At 50.5% G+C, this 17,750-nt stretch overlaps 1 protein-coding gene across 3 annotated transcripts in view; it reads left to right on the forward strand.

The window, feature by feature from the left end:
- Positions 1-10,359: 10,359 nt before the first annotated feature.
- Positions 10,360-17,750, forward strand: part of GPR50 (G protein-coupled receptor 50) — a 44,024-nt gene continuing 36,633 nt past the window's right edge. The window contains exons 1-2 of one of the 3 annotated variants that reach the window (XM_074551422.1): positions 10,360-10,693; positions 11,093-11,122. In XM_074551422.1, coding sequence (XP_074407523.1) covers positions 10,519-10,693; positions 11,093-11,122 — 205 coding nt within the window. In that variant the 5' untranslated portion in view covers positions 10,360-10,518. Of the gene's footprint in view, positions 10,694-11,092; positions 11,179-17,750 lie in introns of all 3 variants that reach the window. The other 2 variants (XM_074551423.1, XM_005484487.4) reach the window with 2 other exon arrangements.

A 17,750-nucleotide genomic window follows, 5' to 3' on the forward strand; every position in this document is an offset into this window, starting at 1 on the left:
TCCCTGGAATGTGGTGACAGCAGCTCAGGAATAGTGCACTCACAGACTGTGGTTGCCCCTCTTTGTCTCATCCTTTATTCCATGCACTGGTGCACCTCCCTCTCATATGCTAAGGGAAGAGGAGTGAATGCCAGTGTTTGGCATCCTGGCAAGGTGGGTGCTCAGGGCTGCAAGGAGTCAGAGAGTGAAGAGGGCACTTTCCACCTGCCTAGCCTGCCAGTTCCTGTGTTCCACCTTGCTCTGCTCCTTGTCTTCCTCCAAAGCCTGATTTTGCCTGTGAGCAGGGGGTTTTGGAGGAGCCCCACTCCATCCCCTGCCCCTGGGGAGCAACCCCATGACAGAGCAGGCTTGTTACTGCAGCCAAAAACCCTCAGTGCAAAGAAGCAACCAGAGCTTTTCCTGCCAGAGCAGAGAGACCTGTGTGAGTCAGGATGGGGAGAAACAGGTGGGCATCCAGCCCCCACTGAAAGAACTTTTCCCACTGCCAGGTCTTCTGCAGAATTAGGCCCTCACTGATCCTTCTGATCCACAAATAAATTGGATGGATCAAGATGACAATGAGAAATATCCCGATTCTCATCCAGAAGGGATTTTCAGCATAAAAAGGCTTTATGTGACTCATAAACTTTAACATTTATTTCTTCACGCGAGGTAAATATTTCCCCCTCTGAACGTCTAAGCAATGCAATTTTGTTTGAAGCCTCTATTTGTTTAAGTCTGAAGGTGACAATAATTCACCTGTTTTCCCTTCCTGTATTTCCCCAAGCAGTGGCACGAGCCAAAATAGAGCAAACTCAGCTTTGGCTGTTTGTCACCTGTCAGCTCTGTCCCTCAAATGTGCTCAGACAAGCTTGGTCCTGGAGTTTACATCTGGGCACCTTCTGACCTCTAGCTGCTGGTAAATGGCCCCATGTTCTCCTGCTTAGAGGAAGAAATACAGCATACCTGCAAGCAGCCACTGCCAGGGCAGGCAGGAGAGAGAGTCATAACTTAATCTAACTCCAGATAAATCATGATTTCACAGCGATCTGCCTGCCACAGGCAGTTGGGAGTCCCATCTCCTTGGCACTGTAGCATCACTTGTCATCCAATGTCCCACAGAGACCCGCTCATGGCCAGAGATCATAGATGACTGGGAAGATGCCTGGAGTTGTAAACACCATCAATCTGGAGAAAACAAACACTCCTGGGAGCCGGTGTCAGGTGGGGATGTTCGAAGTCAGCGCTTGTCTCTGCAGAGCACAGGATGTGCACATGGGCTGAATGGATCCACACCTCACACCTCCCCAGGTCTGGAGCTCCAGCAAATCCAGGAGACAAAGTGCTGTCTGTCCTCTTCCCTGGGAGGGTTTGGGTCCCCAGATTGGAGGCTGCAGCCCCGCATGCAGCTCACAGAAGGGGACCAAGGTAGGAATGAGCTGCTGTGGGGCAGAAGGGGTGGCTTTGGGGCTGCCATGTGGCTGTGTGCAGCTGCTGTGGGGTGTTGGGGGTGGCTTTGGGGCTGTGGCAGCTGCTGGGGGGCAGAGGGGGTGGCTTTGGTTTGGCCATGTGGCTGTGTGCAGCTGCTGGGCTGCACCCCATGCCTGCCAGGTGCGCTTTGCCACCCTCCAACCTGCTCCTACCTGAGAGGGAGGCTGGTTTGGGAGAGGTGTTAAAGTTTTTGGTTTTAGTTCCCCACTTACAGACCCCCATTGTGGGCAGAGAGCCCCTTGTCCCACAGCAGCTTTTGGAGAAGCTCCCCATCTCATCACAGGCAGTGTGTTTGCAGCACAGGTACCTCACTTGGTTTTTATCCTTTTTGGTGTCCCTTTGGTGCCTTTCCTGGCTTTGGAGGAGCCACTTTGATGTACAGCTGGTGTCACATGAAATCTGAAGCAGGTGCTCTCCTTCTGCCCTGCTCCCACCCAGGACTCCCCTGCTCCCCCTGCAGCTCCCAGTGTCCCCCTGGGTCTCTGTCTGTCCTCAAGGACATCTTCATGTCCAAGCCTAAATTCAATGCTAACATGCACAGGCTGTTTCTTTATCTGTCTGCCCTTTTTTCTTTTCCTTTTTTTTTTAAAGGAAACTGAATCCAAGGCTGCCATGTAATGATGACATTATTGTTAGCAGTTATTTCTATTTCCATAGTTCCAAGAGGTAGAGAACAGAGTCCCACTGGGTTAAATGCAGCACATGTTATAACAAAAAGACAGTCTGAGTGCCAAACAACTTGCAATCTTCTTTTTAATGCAAGGAATGTAAAATTAAGATTACTATAGCAACATCTTGCCCACGATGAACACAGATAGGATTTGTTGGTCTTTATAAATATATATGAGTGTGTGTATGTGTATATATATGTAATGTACACATACAAATCCTAAATATCTCTGGCAACCTTTTCTGTAGTTGAATTTATATTTAATTTCAAGCTCTCTGTATTACAGATCTAATTTGCATCCAGCTTTCTTTTTCCATAACTTCAGCAGCCTTGCCTTTTCCTTCAGGCTCTTTTGTGCACACTGCATGGCAGGCTGGAGTGCCCACTGCCTGGGGAGAGTGCTTGCTCCCTTCCTGGGAGCAGGGACTAACTGACTGGGAGAGCTAATCCATCTACTGGGGTTTCATTTTAACTGTGTACAACCCTGTTAAACCTTATAACTGACTTAACATCTCCAAATTTGCTTTCTTCAATCAGATTTTAGGAAAGTGGGGTGAACCTGAGACATGCACATCCTTCCTTTTTCTTCCCATTTCTCTTCTCTGAAGTTATTCCTTCAACTTTCAATGAATTTCCTATGAGGTATGAACTGAAGCTCTCATTTCTTCCCCATGACTGAATAAAACCTGGGCCTGGTTTTATTAAGAAATGCCTGTGGGAAGGACAGAGCACAACCAGGAGTGAGGAGCTGAGGGAAAGGCAGCAGGAGGATGGATGCTCCTACAGCTCAGTGCCACTTAAATTCTCTAGGAAAGCAGCAGAAATTCAAGCACTGTTTTCACCTTGTTGCAGAGGTAAGTGGAGTTACTGACAAAGAGCTTTAACATCACCAGATCTGAAGAGAACTGTCTGCTAATGAGCCTGCAACTGGGGAGGAGGGGAAAACCAGGCACCAAACTGTGCTAAGGAGGGCTGGAGGATACCACTCTCTGCCAAAGACAGACACACTGGAGGGATACCCTCTTCTCTCGAGGAGCAGGAGGAACTTGCAGCTCACTTGTAGCAGCTTTAAGGCTGTGGAGTTGAACGTGCACAGTTGGAGGGTTGGTGGATCCACTGTTTTGAGACCAGACTGTAATGGAGATCTGAGAACCAAAACTGAAAACGTCTGCTGGCAGGTCTGGATGGAGAAGCTGGAAAGCAGCCTGGAGTTGCCAGCTGCAGATTTCTGGTGCCTATGACTTAGCAGAATTAAATACAAGGAAATAAATCACAGGCAGCTCTGCCTGCAGGGTGTAGAAGGAAAGCAAACGGGCTGGGGTGAGGAGGGTGAGCAACCCCAGTGGGTCTGTGGGGACGGCAGGAGCGGAAAGGTGAATGGATCTGCAGGGCACAGAGAGACCCACTTTCAAAGCCCAGCTAGGCAAAACCAATAGGTTTCCTTCAGACAGAACTGCTCTGTGAGCAGGAATCAATGCCCTCCTGCAGAGCCTGCAAAGACACTGACAGGTGTAAGTGTGCAGGGCTGATGCCCAGAGGAGGTTACTGGGTGCAGTTATTGCAGAGATGGGTGGGACAGAGCAAACACAAAGGGCTCTTCACACGTGCATTGGGTGTTGGTGTGCACCTTGCAGTGGCAGCTGAAGATCAGACCAGGCAATGGGGAGTCAGTTGGAGACCAGTGTAAGTTCATGAGCAGTGATGTATTATAGGGCAGAGCAAAGTGATTTTTGTAAGATGGGCACTCAGCTGTTTGCTGCAGGAAAGTTGCTCCTTTGCTTCAATGTCCCTGACCCTGAGCCGACCTCTAGGCAGAAGAGACATTGCCACCTCCTTGCCCAAAGGAAGGAGTAAAGGCAGGCTCCAGGGGTCCAGCAGGGCAGTGAAACAGGCCCAGGAGGAGTCAGCAAGGTCTGTAGGGCTGAATAAACCATCTTCAAGACCATTGGTTAAAATCCACACACACTTTCTCACCCTGTTCTCTGGAATGGGCACCCAGCAGGACAAGAGTCTGTTTATGCTGGAAGTTAACCCTGGGCTCCCTCAGGTAAGAGCAGCTGCAATGGGCAGTGTGAGCCAGTGCTGTGCACGGAGTAAAGGTTTGTGTGCAACCTCAGCCCAGGGACCTGTTGCTCACTCTTGGAAATGCTGCAGAGCTGTGCAGGTGTGCTGGATGGTCCAGAGAAATCAGAGCTTTTAGTGGGAGTACAGCAAGAGAAGAGAATCATTTCCCATCTATGGGCTGCACATTGCTGATCTGTACCAAAGTGATAGCCTGAGGAAAGGGAATCTCTTTACTGCAGAAAAAGCTTTTGTTGTGGAGTCAGCTGGCTGCAGCCCCTCTGTGAACTCCCAGCACACTGGCACTGTGGGTGGCTGCACTTGTGCAGGGGCAGGTAGGTACCACATCCCCCTTGGCTCCACAGCACTGCTGTGCCAGCCACCGCCACCTCTCTGCTTTTTACTACTCATGACCCTCCTGTTCCCATCAGGTGTTTTTAGCAGGCCTGCCACCAAGGCTGTAATCGGTTCTCATGTGCTCCTATTTATGCTCTCACCCAGCAATTTGCACAGGGCTGTCGAGCTCTCTGCTGGTAATTGACAGGGGAAGGCAATCTGCTTCATGAGAGGAAACATCTCCACGGCTGCTGGATCTGAGCAGGCCATTTCCCATAATGAGGGTGAGGTAAAACAGGATCTCACTAAATGCCGTGCATGTAGCTGAGCCCTCATTACTGCAGGCACGGAGGTGATGCTTGGGACATAATTAAGAGCTCAAAAGTGTGGCACTGTCCTTCCCACACTGCTGCCCCAAAGCAAGATGCTTAGTGCCAAGTGCTCCTGAAGTTTGCTCAAGTCACAATCCAGGCTGCAGGAGGGGCTGCTCCAGCAAAGGGAAAGCTCCTTGTTTTCTTTCTTAAGGCAGCTCTTGAAGAGGAATTTCAGCCTTAGTATTGGAAAGCAACTGCCAGTGGCAATGGCTTGTGCCATTCCCAGCTAGAGCAGCAGCTTGGACGTGGTGTGGGCAGAATGTTTGCAGGTGGGTGTGCATCCAAACACAAATGGGGGCTGGGGAGGCAGGGAATGTGAAGGGGAGAGTCCCCAGAGCATCTCAGCAGGGATGCAGAGCTGGGTTCGAGGCACTGATGATGCTGCAGGAAGAAGCCTGAGTTTCTCCACACGTATTTATTTGCCAGCAGAGACTGTACAAATCCCATGCATAATTCAGCCACTGCCATACAAATCATCCCACCAGCAAAAGCCTTTTCACAAAGCACGATTTGATTGCAACAAACTTTGACCTAAATCTGCTGCAGCCCCGTATGACAGGTTTTAAACTTTTGCCGTCACTTCCTTCCGAGAGGCAGAGTGAATCTAGGTCAGCCCCCCTTGTTTGTTTGTAATGAGGCTAATTCTGATTTCATTCATGTTGCATCCTCGAGTTTGAGATGGGGGAAAAACGGGATATTTGAAAAGGCAAGTCAGCCTCAAAGTCATTCTTAAATCTCATCTTGGAGCAAAGAAGTGCAATCGCAAGGCAACATTGATGGTGTCATTTATTATTCAGGGTGTGAAAGGCAGACAGAGTTTTCCTTCTTTCCCTTTTCATTTCGATTGCAGCGCTAAGCTGGGCTGAATGAGCGGGCCCGTGTCGGGTTTCTGGTGCTGATTAGCAGCCAGGGCTGCTCTGGCCAGCGGGCTGTGTGCGCTGCTCGCTGCTGCTGCCCGGGGACAAAGGAACAACACGAGGTTCCCTGTTTGTCTGGAGCTCCTGGGCAAGCTCCACAGCATAAATAGAGCCGCTGGTTTGTTGATCTCTGCCATGGCAGCTCAGGGCAAGCTGCTGCTTTCATCTGTTTGCTGCTGAAGCAGCCAGTGCTGCTTTTCCCAGGACTGGGATTTCCTTACACATGCACAGTACAGCTGTGCTGCCTCTCTGTACCACAGAAAAGTTTGGGAGAGAGAAGCAACTGCTGAATATGTTCGGCTAAAGAACTGCAGGTGGGGAATAGTGATTCCTCCTTCACAATAATGATTCTGCCTCCTGGCCACGTGCTGGATTTAAGGGCAGAATTGAGATAAGGGGTAGGGGATGGAAAGTGTTTGCCCTTATTTTTATGCTAATAGTCATGATGCATGGCAGGACTAAATGACTTATTTTAGCCGTGTTTGTGGGCTCAGTGAATCTTAGACTGCACTGAGGAATGAACCTCCACTGTCTGGGAGGTCTAGATCAGAATCTTGAGAAAATAAAACAGATTGTACTGGAAAGGCATGTGCTGAAGCTCTCCACTGGCTGAGCACTGCATCCTTGTGGCATTCAACACCTGTGGGCTGCTGCTATCGATATGGGAGGCAGCAGAAACCTCTACACTCTCACCTAGTCTATTCAGAGGTGGAGGAAACCTGCTCTGCCCATCACCAGGAGCAGCCTAAAGAGTGCAGGGGCTGAAGAGTGTGGAAATAGTCCATGTGGCAAAGGATTTATCAGCCTTATTTCTGCTTCTGCTTCGTGTGTCTCCCAAAGGCCATTGCTTGAGTCAAAATGCCCATATGTTGAGAAACTACAACTTTCATTTGTTTTTGTTAGAAATAAATACAGGCACTTGGCTAGGCTGGTGTGGTGGGAGAAGAGGGGTTCAGCTTCATTCAGCATCTTTGCCCTGCGTGTGTGGATCTGGGGAACAGAGCAGGTGTTTGGTGGGACATGGGCAAGGGAGACAACTGAGTGTTACTGCTTGGGGACCTCAGTGTCAGGAGTGACTATAAAACTGCCCTTGCAGCTCACTGGGAGTTATTTTCAGTGATGAAACCACTAACCTGCCCCATGGTTCTGGTGGTCCCCGGGGTCCTCGTACTGCTTTTGCAAGGAGGGAGTTACAGATCAAAGATGGCTTGCCTGCGCCCTGTCTGCAACTGAGACAGGCAGCGTGGAAATTGAGACTCTGATTTTGTATCTCTCTCCTTTCTTTTCATGTCTCCTCCCTCCTTTGAAGTGGGACACCAAGATACCTTTGAATGAGCTCATGTTGGAATTCTGAAATTTCCAACCTGGTGTTCCTGATTCAGTGCTAACCTACCTGTTCCAGCCTATGCCCAGGGGGCCACTAATCATCATGAGGAGTTCCCCAGTTCTGGCTAAAGGGAATGGGTATGTCACTGTTACTAAGCATACTTAGTCAAAACAGCAAGAAAAATTTGCCTTAAATATGCCAAATTCGGTATAGTAGTATTTGTAGAGAACAGCTATTATCTTTGTATATTTGACAAAAGTTAATTGTCTCTGTGACAATCAGGGTAGTAGTCAGCCTGTCCCTGTAAAGGAGGGGAAAAAAATTCTTCATTTATAAGCGATTCATTAAGTAGCATTAAAGCTGTCTCTGAAGACAAAATAATCTTTTTAAAGAGGACTCAAGGTAGCGAGAAGGAAGATTAATGCCTCAGCTATTTTTCAATTATGTAAGCTTCCATTTATTGCAGTATACCTGGATTAACTCTTACTAAGCTGTGTGCCCTGGTAGGTAGGGGTGTGAAATGGGGGTGTTTTGTGCCACTGGACGTGCTCAGGGAGGGATGAGAGATGCTCTGCACAGGGCTGCTGTGATGGGCATGGCAGGAGGGTGCCAGGCACTGCCCCTCCCAGCCTCCCTGTCAGCAAAGCTCTGACAATTTTGCACATGCAGAGTGTGCATTTATGGTGCTGGAATATTTTGCACTGATTACATTCTACTTGGTCTTCCTGTCTGCATGCATGTACCTTCTCTCCCTGGTGTAGTTCAGGTACTGAAGGGTTCTGGTTTCTGGCCCTAATTCAGGTGCCTTCTCCTGTGATCATGTTCATGATCCTTTCAAATGAGCCTAAATTCTTCTAACACACTGGGGATACTCTTATTTCAGTGTGATTTATGTCAGCAGTTCTGGTAAAGTGTAATTAAAAGGGTCTCATTGATACCTCTACCTTAATTTTTTTCCCTTGCCACTGCTTGCCTTGTCTTAATTGAAGCAGTGAAGAGTCCATTTAGCAGGAAGGTGGGAGGAAACAGCCTGAAGATCATTCATCTAAATCACTCCAGTGATGAAAACAGTTGCTCACTACATCTATCATAATTTCTTCTAAGTTTCTTATGGAAGATTAGTTGCTGCAGCTATGCAGATGCACACATGCCTGGTGGAGCTCTGCAGACCTGCCTGTCTAGGGCAGTCACCCCAGGCTGTGGAAAAAGAGCTGCTTTTTGCAGGTATAAATTACACACCAAAAAAAGTGTCCAGATTAAAAGCCCTTTTAATGTTTTTCCAGTTGCATTTGTTTAATGAAATGTTACACCCCCTTTACCTTGCACTGCTCTGTGAACAAGGTTTTTTTAAGTCTGAGGCCAAAATCTTTTTTGGGTAGCTTTGGTGCTCTTGCCAAGACACTTTTATGTAAAGTTCAGGTCCTTTGAAGTCACATCCACATTCTCCACAGCTGAAACACTCCTGAGAGCATCTTATACATGGTGCAAAACTGACAGAGAAGAGCAGAATGAAGGTGAAAGGGACTGAAAGGATATGTCCATGAGACTTCACCTTACTCCTGTCTGCAGGTAAGACAGGAGAACAGAGCAGCTGAAAGTCCATGAACAAAATCATTTGATTTACACGGAGAAAATATTTTCAAAATTATGCAGAATTCAGTGCAGAAGGTCAAAAGGAAGCCAAAAGAAGCTACATGTCAAGTCAAAATGCTGTCTTTAACAACTCAAGGATTTTGATAGCTATGACCCTGGGCCACCAGGCCACGGCAGGCCCTGTTTGCTGCTGGTCTCTGCTGGCAGGGAATGAGCCACCAAAGGCTTTGCTTTTTGCTCTGTTATTGACTCACTCGACCGGGCAGCAATAAAACACCCATGGTGGGTTGTGACACAACATTAATGTTTGCTTGGACACTTTGACCTGCACACAGAGGGGAGGCTTTGGGCAGGAGCTGGAGGTGGTGCTGGACAGCCTGAGCATGGTCCTGCCCTCTGTCCTGCCCATGGCTGGTGCTGAGCACCTCTGCTGTGAACACAGGCTGAGAGAGCTGGGCTGCTCAACCTGGAGAAGAGAAAGTGTCAGGAACACCTTACAGCACCTTCCAGTCCCTAAAGGGGCTACAAGAGAGCTGGAGAAGGACTTTAGACAAGGGCAGGGAATGGCTATAAACTGACAGAGGGTGGGTTTAGATTAGATTCAAGGAAGAAATTTTTGACTATTGGGGATGACGAGGCACAGGTTGCCCAGAGCAGCTCTGAATGCCCCATCAGTTGAAATGTTCCAGGCCAGGCTGGATGGCGCTCTGAGCACCCTGGTGCTCCTGAAGGTGTCCCTGCCCACAGCACGGGGAATTGGAATGGAATGATCTTTAAGGTCCTTTCCAACTCAAACCATTCCATGCTTCTATAGTATCCTTATTTTCACTTTTCTGATTTTGTTTTCCATACAAAGCTGAGAGCTCGTGTGGTTGCGGTATTGCAGCCACAGCCTGACCACAATGGTTTGGTGTCCTCTTGCTCATGGTGGTGTGGGATAAAGCACAGAAAGTGCCTGGAAGCCCCAACCATGGGGCTGGGCTGTGGGAACTGGGTATTCTGGCTATGGGAGCTGTGTATCCCGGCTGAGAAGCCGCTGAGTGAGGGGGCTGCTGTTTAAATTACTGCTGGGGATTCTGCAGTGCACACGTTACAATCGGTTAAAAGTACTAAACCGAAAGTGAATGGTCTTATTCTGGCGTAATGTGTTGAAAAAGTCCCTGTGGGGATGGGTTTGCCTGAGGGGTGGCTGGCTGGGAGCGGAGCCGCGGGGCGATGGGAAGCAAAGGCACCGGGAAAGGCTTCAGCGACTCGAGGTGCGAAACTTCGCCTCGTGATCTCTCCCTGCCGGCACCTGTGCCCGAGGGCGGAGACGGGCGAGCGTCCCGGCGGCAGCGGAGCCGGGCGGGGTGCGGGTCCCGCGGAGAGGGCGGGCGGGGCTCCGGGGCGGTGGGCTGTGGGCCGGCGGGGCTGTGGGCCCGGCGTAGCCGCGGGGCGGGCGGGGCTGTGGGCCCAGCGGCGCTGCGGGTCCCGGCGGGGTTGTGGGCCCGGCGGCTCCGAGCGGGGACCCCCGGCCGCCCCCGCCCCGCCCCGCGCCGCCCGCCGCCGCCGCGCGGTGGCGCCATCGGCCCGGAGAGCGCCTCAGTGCCCCCGGCGCGCACCGGGCACCCCCGCCCGGCCCCCCCGCTCCGCCCCGGGCAGGGCGGCGGCACCGCCGGGGAGGGGGCGGCGGGCTCGCCCCGGGACGGGCCGGGCCGGGCCCGGGGGTGAGAGCTGCCGTCGGGGCGGGAGGAGGAGGAGGGGCCCCGGCGGCGGTGGGCAGAGGCGCGCATGGAGCGGCCGGGGAGCAACGGCAGCTGCCCAGGCTGCCGGCTGGAGGGGGGCCCGGCGGCGGGAGCCGCCACCGGCCTGGCGGCCGTGCTTATCTTCACCATCGTGGTGGACGTGCTGGGCAACGCGCTGGTCATCCTGTCTGTGCTGCGGAACAAGAAGCTCCGCAACGCCGGTGAGCGCGAGGCGGGCGCGGGGCGGGCGCGAGGGGCGGGCGGAGCGGAGCGGCCCCAGCGGAGCGGAGTGGCCCCGCACCTCACCGCACCGCACCGCTCCGCTCCGCGCCCCGGGCTCCGCCGGCCCGGCCCCGCACGGCCCCGCTGCTGGCGGGACAGGAGCCCGCGGGCGGCGGCGAGAGCAGAACGGCATCGGGGCGGTGAGGGCACCTCCGCTGGGGAGCCCCGGGTGCGCTCTGCCCCGGCCGAGGGCTCCGAGCTGCCGCTGAGCCGCAGCAGTGCCCGCCCGTCGCTTCCCTCCGGTGGCCGGGCTGCCGCGGGGCTCCCGGCTCGCTCTCTGCCCGTCCCGTCCCGCTGCTGCTGCTGTCCTCCGACTTTTCGAAACTTTTGTCCCCCAGAGGCAGCTGCAGACGGAGGAGCCAGCTCAGGTAAAACCCACGTCCCTTCAGCGAGCCGCGCTGGAAGGAGCGGGGCAGAGGTGCAGGTGAGGACGACTCCGAGTGCCGCGTCAGGTGCTGAGCAGGAGAGCTCGGGTTTTTAAGACAAGTCCATTACAACGTTGTACACTTGCTTTTGTGTTCCAGCCTTTCAGTGTTTTAGTATTTTTATTACAAACCTGCTATGCTGAAAGCACAGTGAAGAATTTACGTCTTTTTTCCACGGGTAACTTGGAAGTCTGCCTTGTAGCCTTATGTATTGACCTCCCTAATGAATTCATCTAGAAAAATTGTTAAACTGATACTATTCAGTATTTTCAAGAAGGCTGTATTGTTTGAGGATGTCAATTTCTTTCCTTCAAAGTCTTGTTATTTTAGCAAAGAAATACTGGATATCAGTATTAACAGAGAACTTATCCTGGATATACGTTGCTCTGTAAGGAGTTTCAAGTAGTCTGTGTAGTGCTGCTTATATTGTACCATAGAGTATGTTTTACTGAGGACTATATCACTGTCTGCTTTTATAGAGAGAGACATAAAATGACCTTCAGTTTTATAGCTTGTAAAGTGGCTTTAATGAAATATCTGTGGTGTTTACGATGTGCAAGTTGCAAGTATTTTGAGATGCTGATGTCTCACTGTCCCTCTCAGTCTCCTGTAAATAAGCAGTAACTCAGCAAGGTTCAGTAAAAGTACCGGATAGATAAGGCTGAGAGGACGATTTCACTCCAGTGCCTCTAACATTTGATTGATTTATTAATGAAAGAAAGCACAGAAATGGCCATTGGCTTGGGCAGGCACTGGATGCAGTGACCCTGAATAGTGAGTTGTTTTTTAACTCGTACATAAAACGCTGCCCAGAGCTACACAGACAGGCTGTGCTGGGTTTATGAGAAACTGCAGTGTAGCTGGAAAAGCGCTTCTCTTCAGCTTTGCTTTAAAATGTGGGTCCTGAGAGCCAGTAATCGGTGGTTCTGGGGAAGAAAAGCACCCTGCCCTTCTCCCAAGATAACTAGCTGTTTATGTTATCTGGCTGCCAGCAGATTTGAAGCTATTAACAGCTTTTATTACCTTTCAATTCGTTGATCACTTGAATGCATTTCATGTTTTGAGACTGCCTCCACTGTGAGCTGAGTTAAAGCTCCCGTGAAAGTGAAAAAGAACAGCTTTGTGTTGAAGTGATCCCGGAGATATTTTCCAGATCTTAGTCCTTGTCAGTAGCCTGTTGTCTGCTCTCTGTACGAGCTGTCGGTGTATAGGAATAATGTCAACACAAGTGCAAACAGTGCTAACCTTCCTGATCTGAGGGGACGTGGCTCTTGTAGACAGAACGTGAGTGTGACTAGTGGGGAATTCAGTATGACAGACTTTGAAGCTGTGGCAAGTCCCAAGACCCATCCTGTTTTGTTCACCTGAGCACTGTTCCTGCTTCAGTCACAGCCTAAACTGGGAATTCCTATGCTAAATCGCAAAGGGGTTCAGCAGCAGGGGGGTGAGGTGGTCAGGCCAGTGGTGGTGGTTTGATTCAGTAAAGTAAAATGTCTAACCTGCATCTGAGTGTTGTCATCTTGTGTTGCTAAAAAGGTCATATGTGCTTAGGGTATTCAGACAGTCCTGCATCTCTCTGTGTTGGGATGTAAGCAGTCTGCCAGCCTCCCTGGATGCAGGACAAAAAGTCAGGGATCTCAGCTCAGTTCATGCTCCTCCTGGCATGTGAGCAGCCACGTGAATGAGAGGGGCTCATCTGGAGCTCAGCAGCCAGATTGAAGTCCTTTGGACAAAGAGTTTATCTGCTCATGTGCAAATACAGCCTAAGCCAGTTCAATAAATGAAAAAGGGCACCTGTGATGGCTGTGTCAGCTCTTGCCAAATCCTGGAAGGACCAAGTCTTCTGTTTCTGGAGCAAGCTCACGCAAGGTCACCCAGCTGGTGCTAAAACTGTATTGTCAGGATAAGCTGGGTTCAGTTCAGGGTGTGTAACTGGCACTGCTTCAGTGGCTGTGGTGGGTGATCTCTCTTGTGAGGTGGGGTTTTTGGTCTGTTACCCTGGATGCTTTTGAAGAACTTGTCCCTTGTCACTTCAGCACTGCCCACAGCTGCAATGGCACATAGCTACAGGAGTGTGACTGTTGGGCAGCACCTCACATCAGCATTTGCCTGGAACTGAACAAGGAGAAGGAGGTGAGTGTTGCCTGTGGGCAGAGGAAACTGGGATTCACTGAAAGCCCCAGGTGTGCTCTGTGGTAGACAGCTCACATCCACAGCTGGCTGTTCAGCCAGTCATGCTGGAGAATGTCTGGTGTTGGGCTTCCCTACATCCAGGGTTACCTGGACACTTGGAGGTATTTGTGTGGTCAGAGAGGTTCAAAAAAAGCTCCAGGCTTTGGTTTGTATGTCCTCAATGCAGGGCAGTGACATGATTGAGGGTGAGGGGTGTGAGGAATAACCCTGCTCCTCTCACAGGAAAGATGTCTCTATGTTTCTATGGGAGGGGTGAAGTTTTTTTGGCAGCTGAAATCTTTGACAAACCTAATCATCCTTCTATTGCTCTGGCCACTGCGGGAGTTGGGAAGAACTTGCTCTTTCCAGAGAAATCACACTGCTTCTCTTTCCATCTGGGAAAGTGTAAGGTAAGTTGATGTGCCCCGTGTTGTTACTGGGAGGTGCTCAGAGTGCTGAGCACAGACTGGGACCCAAGTAAGAAACAATGGTAGTGAGCTGTGTACAATGGGGCGCGTGCGGGATCAGGACCCGCCAAGGGCTGCTGGCATGGCTGAGTTTACAGCTTTCCATTCTGCCTCTGGCCAGCTTTACAAGTGTGAAAATCAGCTCTAAAACCAGCCAATATTTTTCAATGAGCTAGCCTGCTCCCTAGGCAGAGGCTCTGGCAATACCCTCCTCTAGTTCTTCTGAACTCAGTGCAAACTCAGGCACAGAGCCCAAACATGCATTCCCTGGAAACCCATGTCTCCCAGCAGTGCTGCCTGGAGCTTTGTGTGCAGAGAGCAATTTCTGCTGCCTCACAGGCCCTTTTTGCTCTTGGGAATGTCATTTCTAGGGATCCAAACCCTCTCTAGGGGCAGGCAGAGCAGGTACAACTCTAATGAGGTCACTGGCTTTTAATCCTTTGGATATACACTATACAGGGCTGTTTGCATAGCGAGGGGATTTTGTTCTTGAACTGTCACCCCAGCCAAAGTCGGGCGTCACACACAAGTCTGGATGTATTATGTCAACAGTTACCTTTGTCAGCCAAATGCAAACTCTCAGAAGAAATCCTAGATCTGTTTGACAAGCCCTCCAGACAGAAAACTCTGTTGACTAACAGGAGTTGTGTTTCCATCCCTGAGCACGGGCAGGGTGACCAGCCTGCACTGCCGGGTCAGCTGTTTGCCCTCTGGAAACGCTGGCACTGGGCTAAGTTTTTGTTTGCTTGAGCAGGGCTTTTTATTTATTATCCCAAGACCTCTGGAACTTCCTGGCTGGCCTGGGACAGGCTTCTGGTTTGTTTTTTTTTTTTTGAAGTCAATGTTAGGAATTTGGGTGAGCTCCTTCATAGGCTCTGAGTCCAGGTTTTCTCGTTACAGATGTGAGGATGGTTAGCAGATGGTGCTGGGGATCTTCCCAACTTGCTTCTCAGAGAATTTTGCTATAGCTGAGATTTAAGTCATCCTTATTTGCAAAGATAAGAAGTAATACTTATACTTTCTGTATCATCTATATCAGGATACTTTCCCTGTACTTTTTTAGCATCAAGCCTAATGTATTGATAGATTGTTGCTTTTTTCCTGATAGAACTATTGCCTCTGTTTTTTTAATATCCTTTAGCTTTCTTTATAAAATGTGTTGAATTCTATAAAATTGGCTCTAATTTTATAGTAGATTTAAATTTTTTACTTTTTTTAAAAATTTGGCTCTTGTCTTAATTTCTATTTTAAACCAAATATTTTCTAAAAAATATACTGTTGCTTTTTTTGGTGGGAAAGAGGGCTCTACTAAGGCATCTTTAAACATCCTCCAATAAGCATTGTCACACTTACTTATATTTAGATGTTTTCTCTCAGTTATTTTTGTGTCTGGTTCTTTCTAGTTTTGTGAAACTGACCTTTAGGAGATGTTGTTTTGGACCGTGTTCTGTTTCCTTACCTCAAATGTAATTGGGAACTGTGATTGGTTTTCTTCCAGCTACTGCAGGATTTCCTTGTCCTAGAAAGCTATCTATTATATGTAGGTGTTGAGATTTATTTTTTAAATTTTTTTTAGCACCACGAACCCTCCAGCATCTGCCATAAGCCTGAAATTCCATCTCTTCTTGCTGTACACTGTGGGTAGATGCTTCAGGAGCTGCTCATCTGTTGCACTGATTCACTTGTCTACAGCAAACTCCTACCAGTGCTGCTGGTGCACCCAGCCCATGCCCCTGAAGTGAGGGGGGCCCTGCTGCAGGTGGCTGGGCTTTCTGGGGGGCTCTGCTGAGGGGAGCAGCCTGTGTGTTGGGTAAACTGTCAGAAGGTTGCTGGCGCTCCAGGGTCTCCCCTTCCCCACCTCTGCTGTGGAAGGGTGGCACCCAGCGCCCCTTGCCCTTCAGCGGGGATGGCACCTGTGGCATCGGAGGGGTGAGCTGCTGGCAGATGTCTCTGCTCCAGAGGGGGGCTGTCCATGCCAGGGGTTGTTCTTGGCTTTGTTACTAAAGCACCAAGAGCTCGCTGAGGAGTTTGCCATACCAAGCTGACTCCCCCTGTGCCCCAGCCATGGGAGTGGTACCTGCAGCACTGGGGCTGCAGAGGAGCCGGGCTGGGGCTGGGGCTCAGCACAGCGAGGGCCTGGGCTGCAGGGCTGCTGCAGAGAAGTGTTGAGAGTGGTCTCTTGGGGGTGTGGTGGGCTCTGGGAGCAAGAGGGCAGGGGGGGATGGATCTGTCCCTCTGCTGCAGCCCTCTGCTCTGCAGTGCGTGCTGGAGTGGGGCTGCTGGCTGTGGGAGGGAGGTGGGAGAAGCAGGAGTGACAGTGGGATGAAACCTGTGGGAAAATCAATTTGGATTGAGGTGAACTGTGAACTTTGAGTGTAATAGGTGTAATAAAGTGGAGAACAGTCTTGACCTGTCTTTTCCTAGAAGATGTCTTGCACAGTGAGACACAGAGACAGGGCATTTCTTCGGGCTGTGCTGGAGCCACAGGCACAGCCCCATGGCCAGACTGATTTGGAGAGGTCTCTGATGGCATCACCTTCACCTGCTCCTGCATTGGTGAGCGTTCAGGCTGCGTTCCCATCCAGGCCCTGGCACATCCCTCCTTCCAGCAGTGCTGCTCTGGGCTCCTCCTGGGCAGTGTCCAGAGTGCCAAGGAGGGGGCTCAGCCCCTGCCCTGTCTTGCTCCAAGTGGCATTTCTGGTCCCATGCTGTGCTGCTCCCATGCTGTGCTCCCAGGGCTCCAGAGGAAGCAGCAGCTTACTCAGCCATCAGCAGCTCCTAAGTTGCTTTGTAGCACAGTAGCTCCAGAAACATTTCTAAATTGGTCCTTCATGTAGCTCCTTTGGGGTTCCCAAGGGAATTCCATCCCATCAACTCTGTGAGGTCAAAGCTTCCAATATTTGGGTTTGGTCTTTTTTTCTTTTCTATTTTTTTTCCAGGGAAAAATGTCTTTATGTAGATGTGAGTATTTTTAGGAATGCTGGATCTCAGGAGCCCCTTTGTGAAACTCTGTGTAACTCCCAGCAGAAATTTTTGCTCCTCCCACTCCCAAACCCGGGGTTGGAGCAGGACTTGAACACAGCACTGTAAATCATGGATGTGTGGCTGGGAAGTGGAGCTGAAGCACTGTTAGTCATTCAGTAAGTCAGCAGTGCTCAGCATGCACTTCAGGTGTACCAGTGGTTTGGGAGCCAGATGGTATGTGGTCAAGTGATAAATACATGATTCGAGAGGAATTGTCATGGTTTGATGCTGGCCCAGTGCCAGGCACCCACAAGAGTCTTTTGCTCACCCTCCCCTGCTACAGCTGGGCAGTGGAGAGGGGGAAAAATAATTGACAAACATTTTGTGAGTGAGATAAGGACCAGGAAAAACACTTAAAGGACAAAACAGGCTCAACTTAAGGTTCCAAAATGAATTTATTACTGACAAGATCAGAGGAGGATAATGAGAAGTAAAATAAACCCCTAAAACACTGCTTCCCCCCAGCCTCTGGCTCCTTCCAGCTGACAGGGCAGGGAGACAGGGCTTGGGGGTTTGTTCACCTCATCACTGAGATTTTCTTCCACTGCTCAGGGAGAGGAATCCTTCCCCTGTGAGACTGTGGGGTCACTCCCCCAGGAGACAGTTCTCCCTGAACTTCTCCAGAGTGGGTCCACTTTCATGAGCAGCAGCCACACCACACCTGCTGCAACGTGAACTCCCCTATGGGCAACAGCCCTCCCAAAACTGCTGTGATGTGGCTCTCTCTTTCCACAAGGTGCTGTCCTCTAAGGAAAGGCTGCTCCAGCCTGGAAGAAAGGTCCCTCTTTCTCCATCAGGTCTTCCACTGGATCACAGCCTCCTCCAGGCATCCACCTGCTCTGGTGTGGGCACCTTCCCCCATGGGCTGTGGGGGAATCTCTGCATCCCCCTGGATCCCCACAGGCTCT

The sequence above is a fragment of the Zonotrichia albicollis genome, chromosome 14, assembly GCF_047830755.1.
Source record: "Zonotrichia albicollis isolate bZonAlb1 chromosome 14, bZonAlb1.hap1, whole genome shotgun sequence".
Taxonomy (NCBI): domain Eukaryota; kingdom Metazoa; phylum Chordata; class Aves; order Passeriformes; family Passerellidae; genus Zonotrichia; species Zonotrichia albicollis.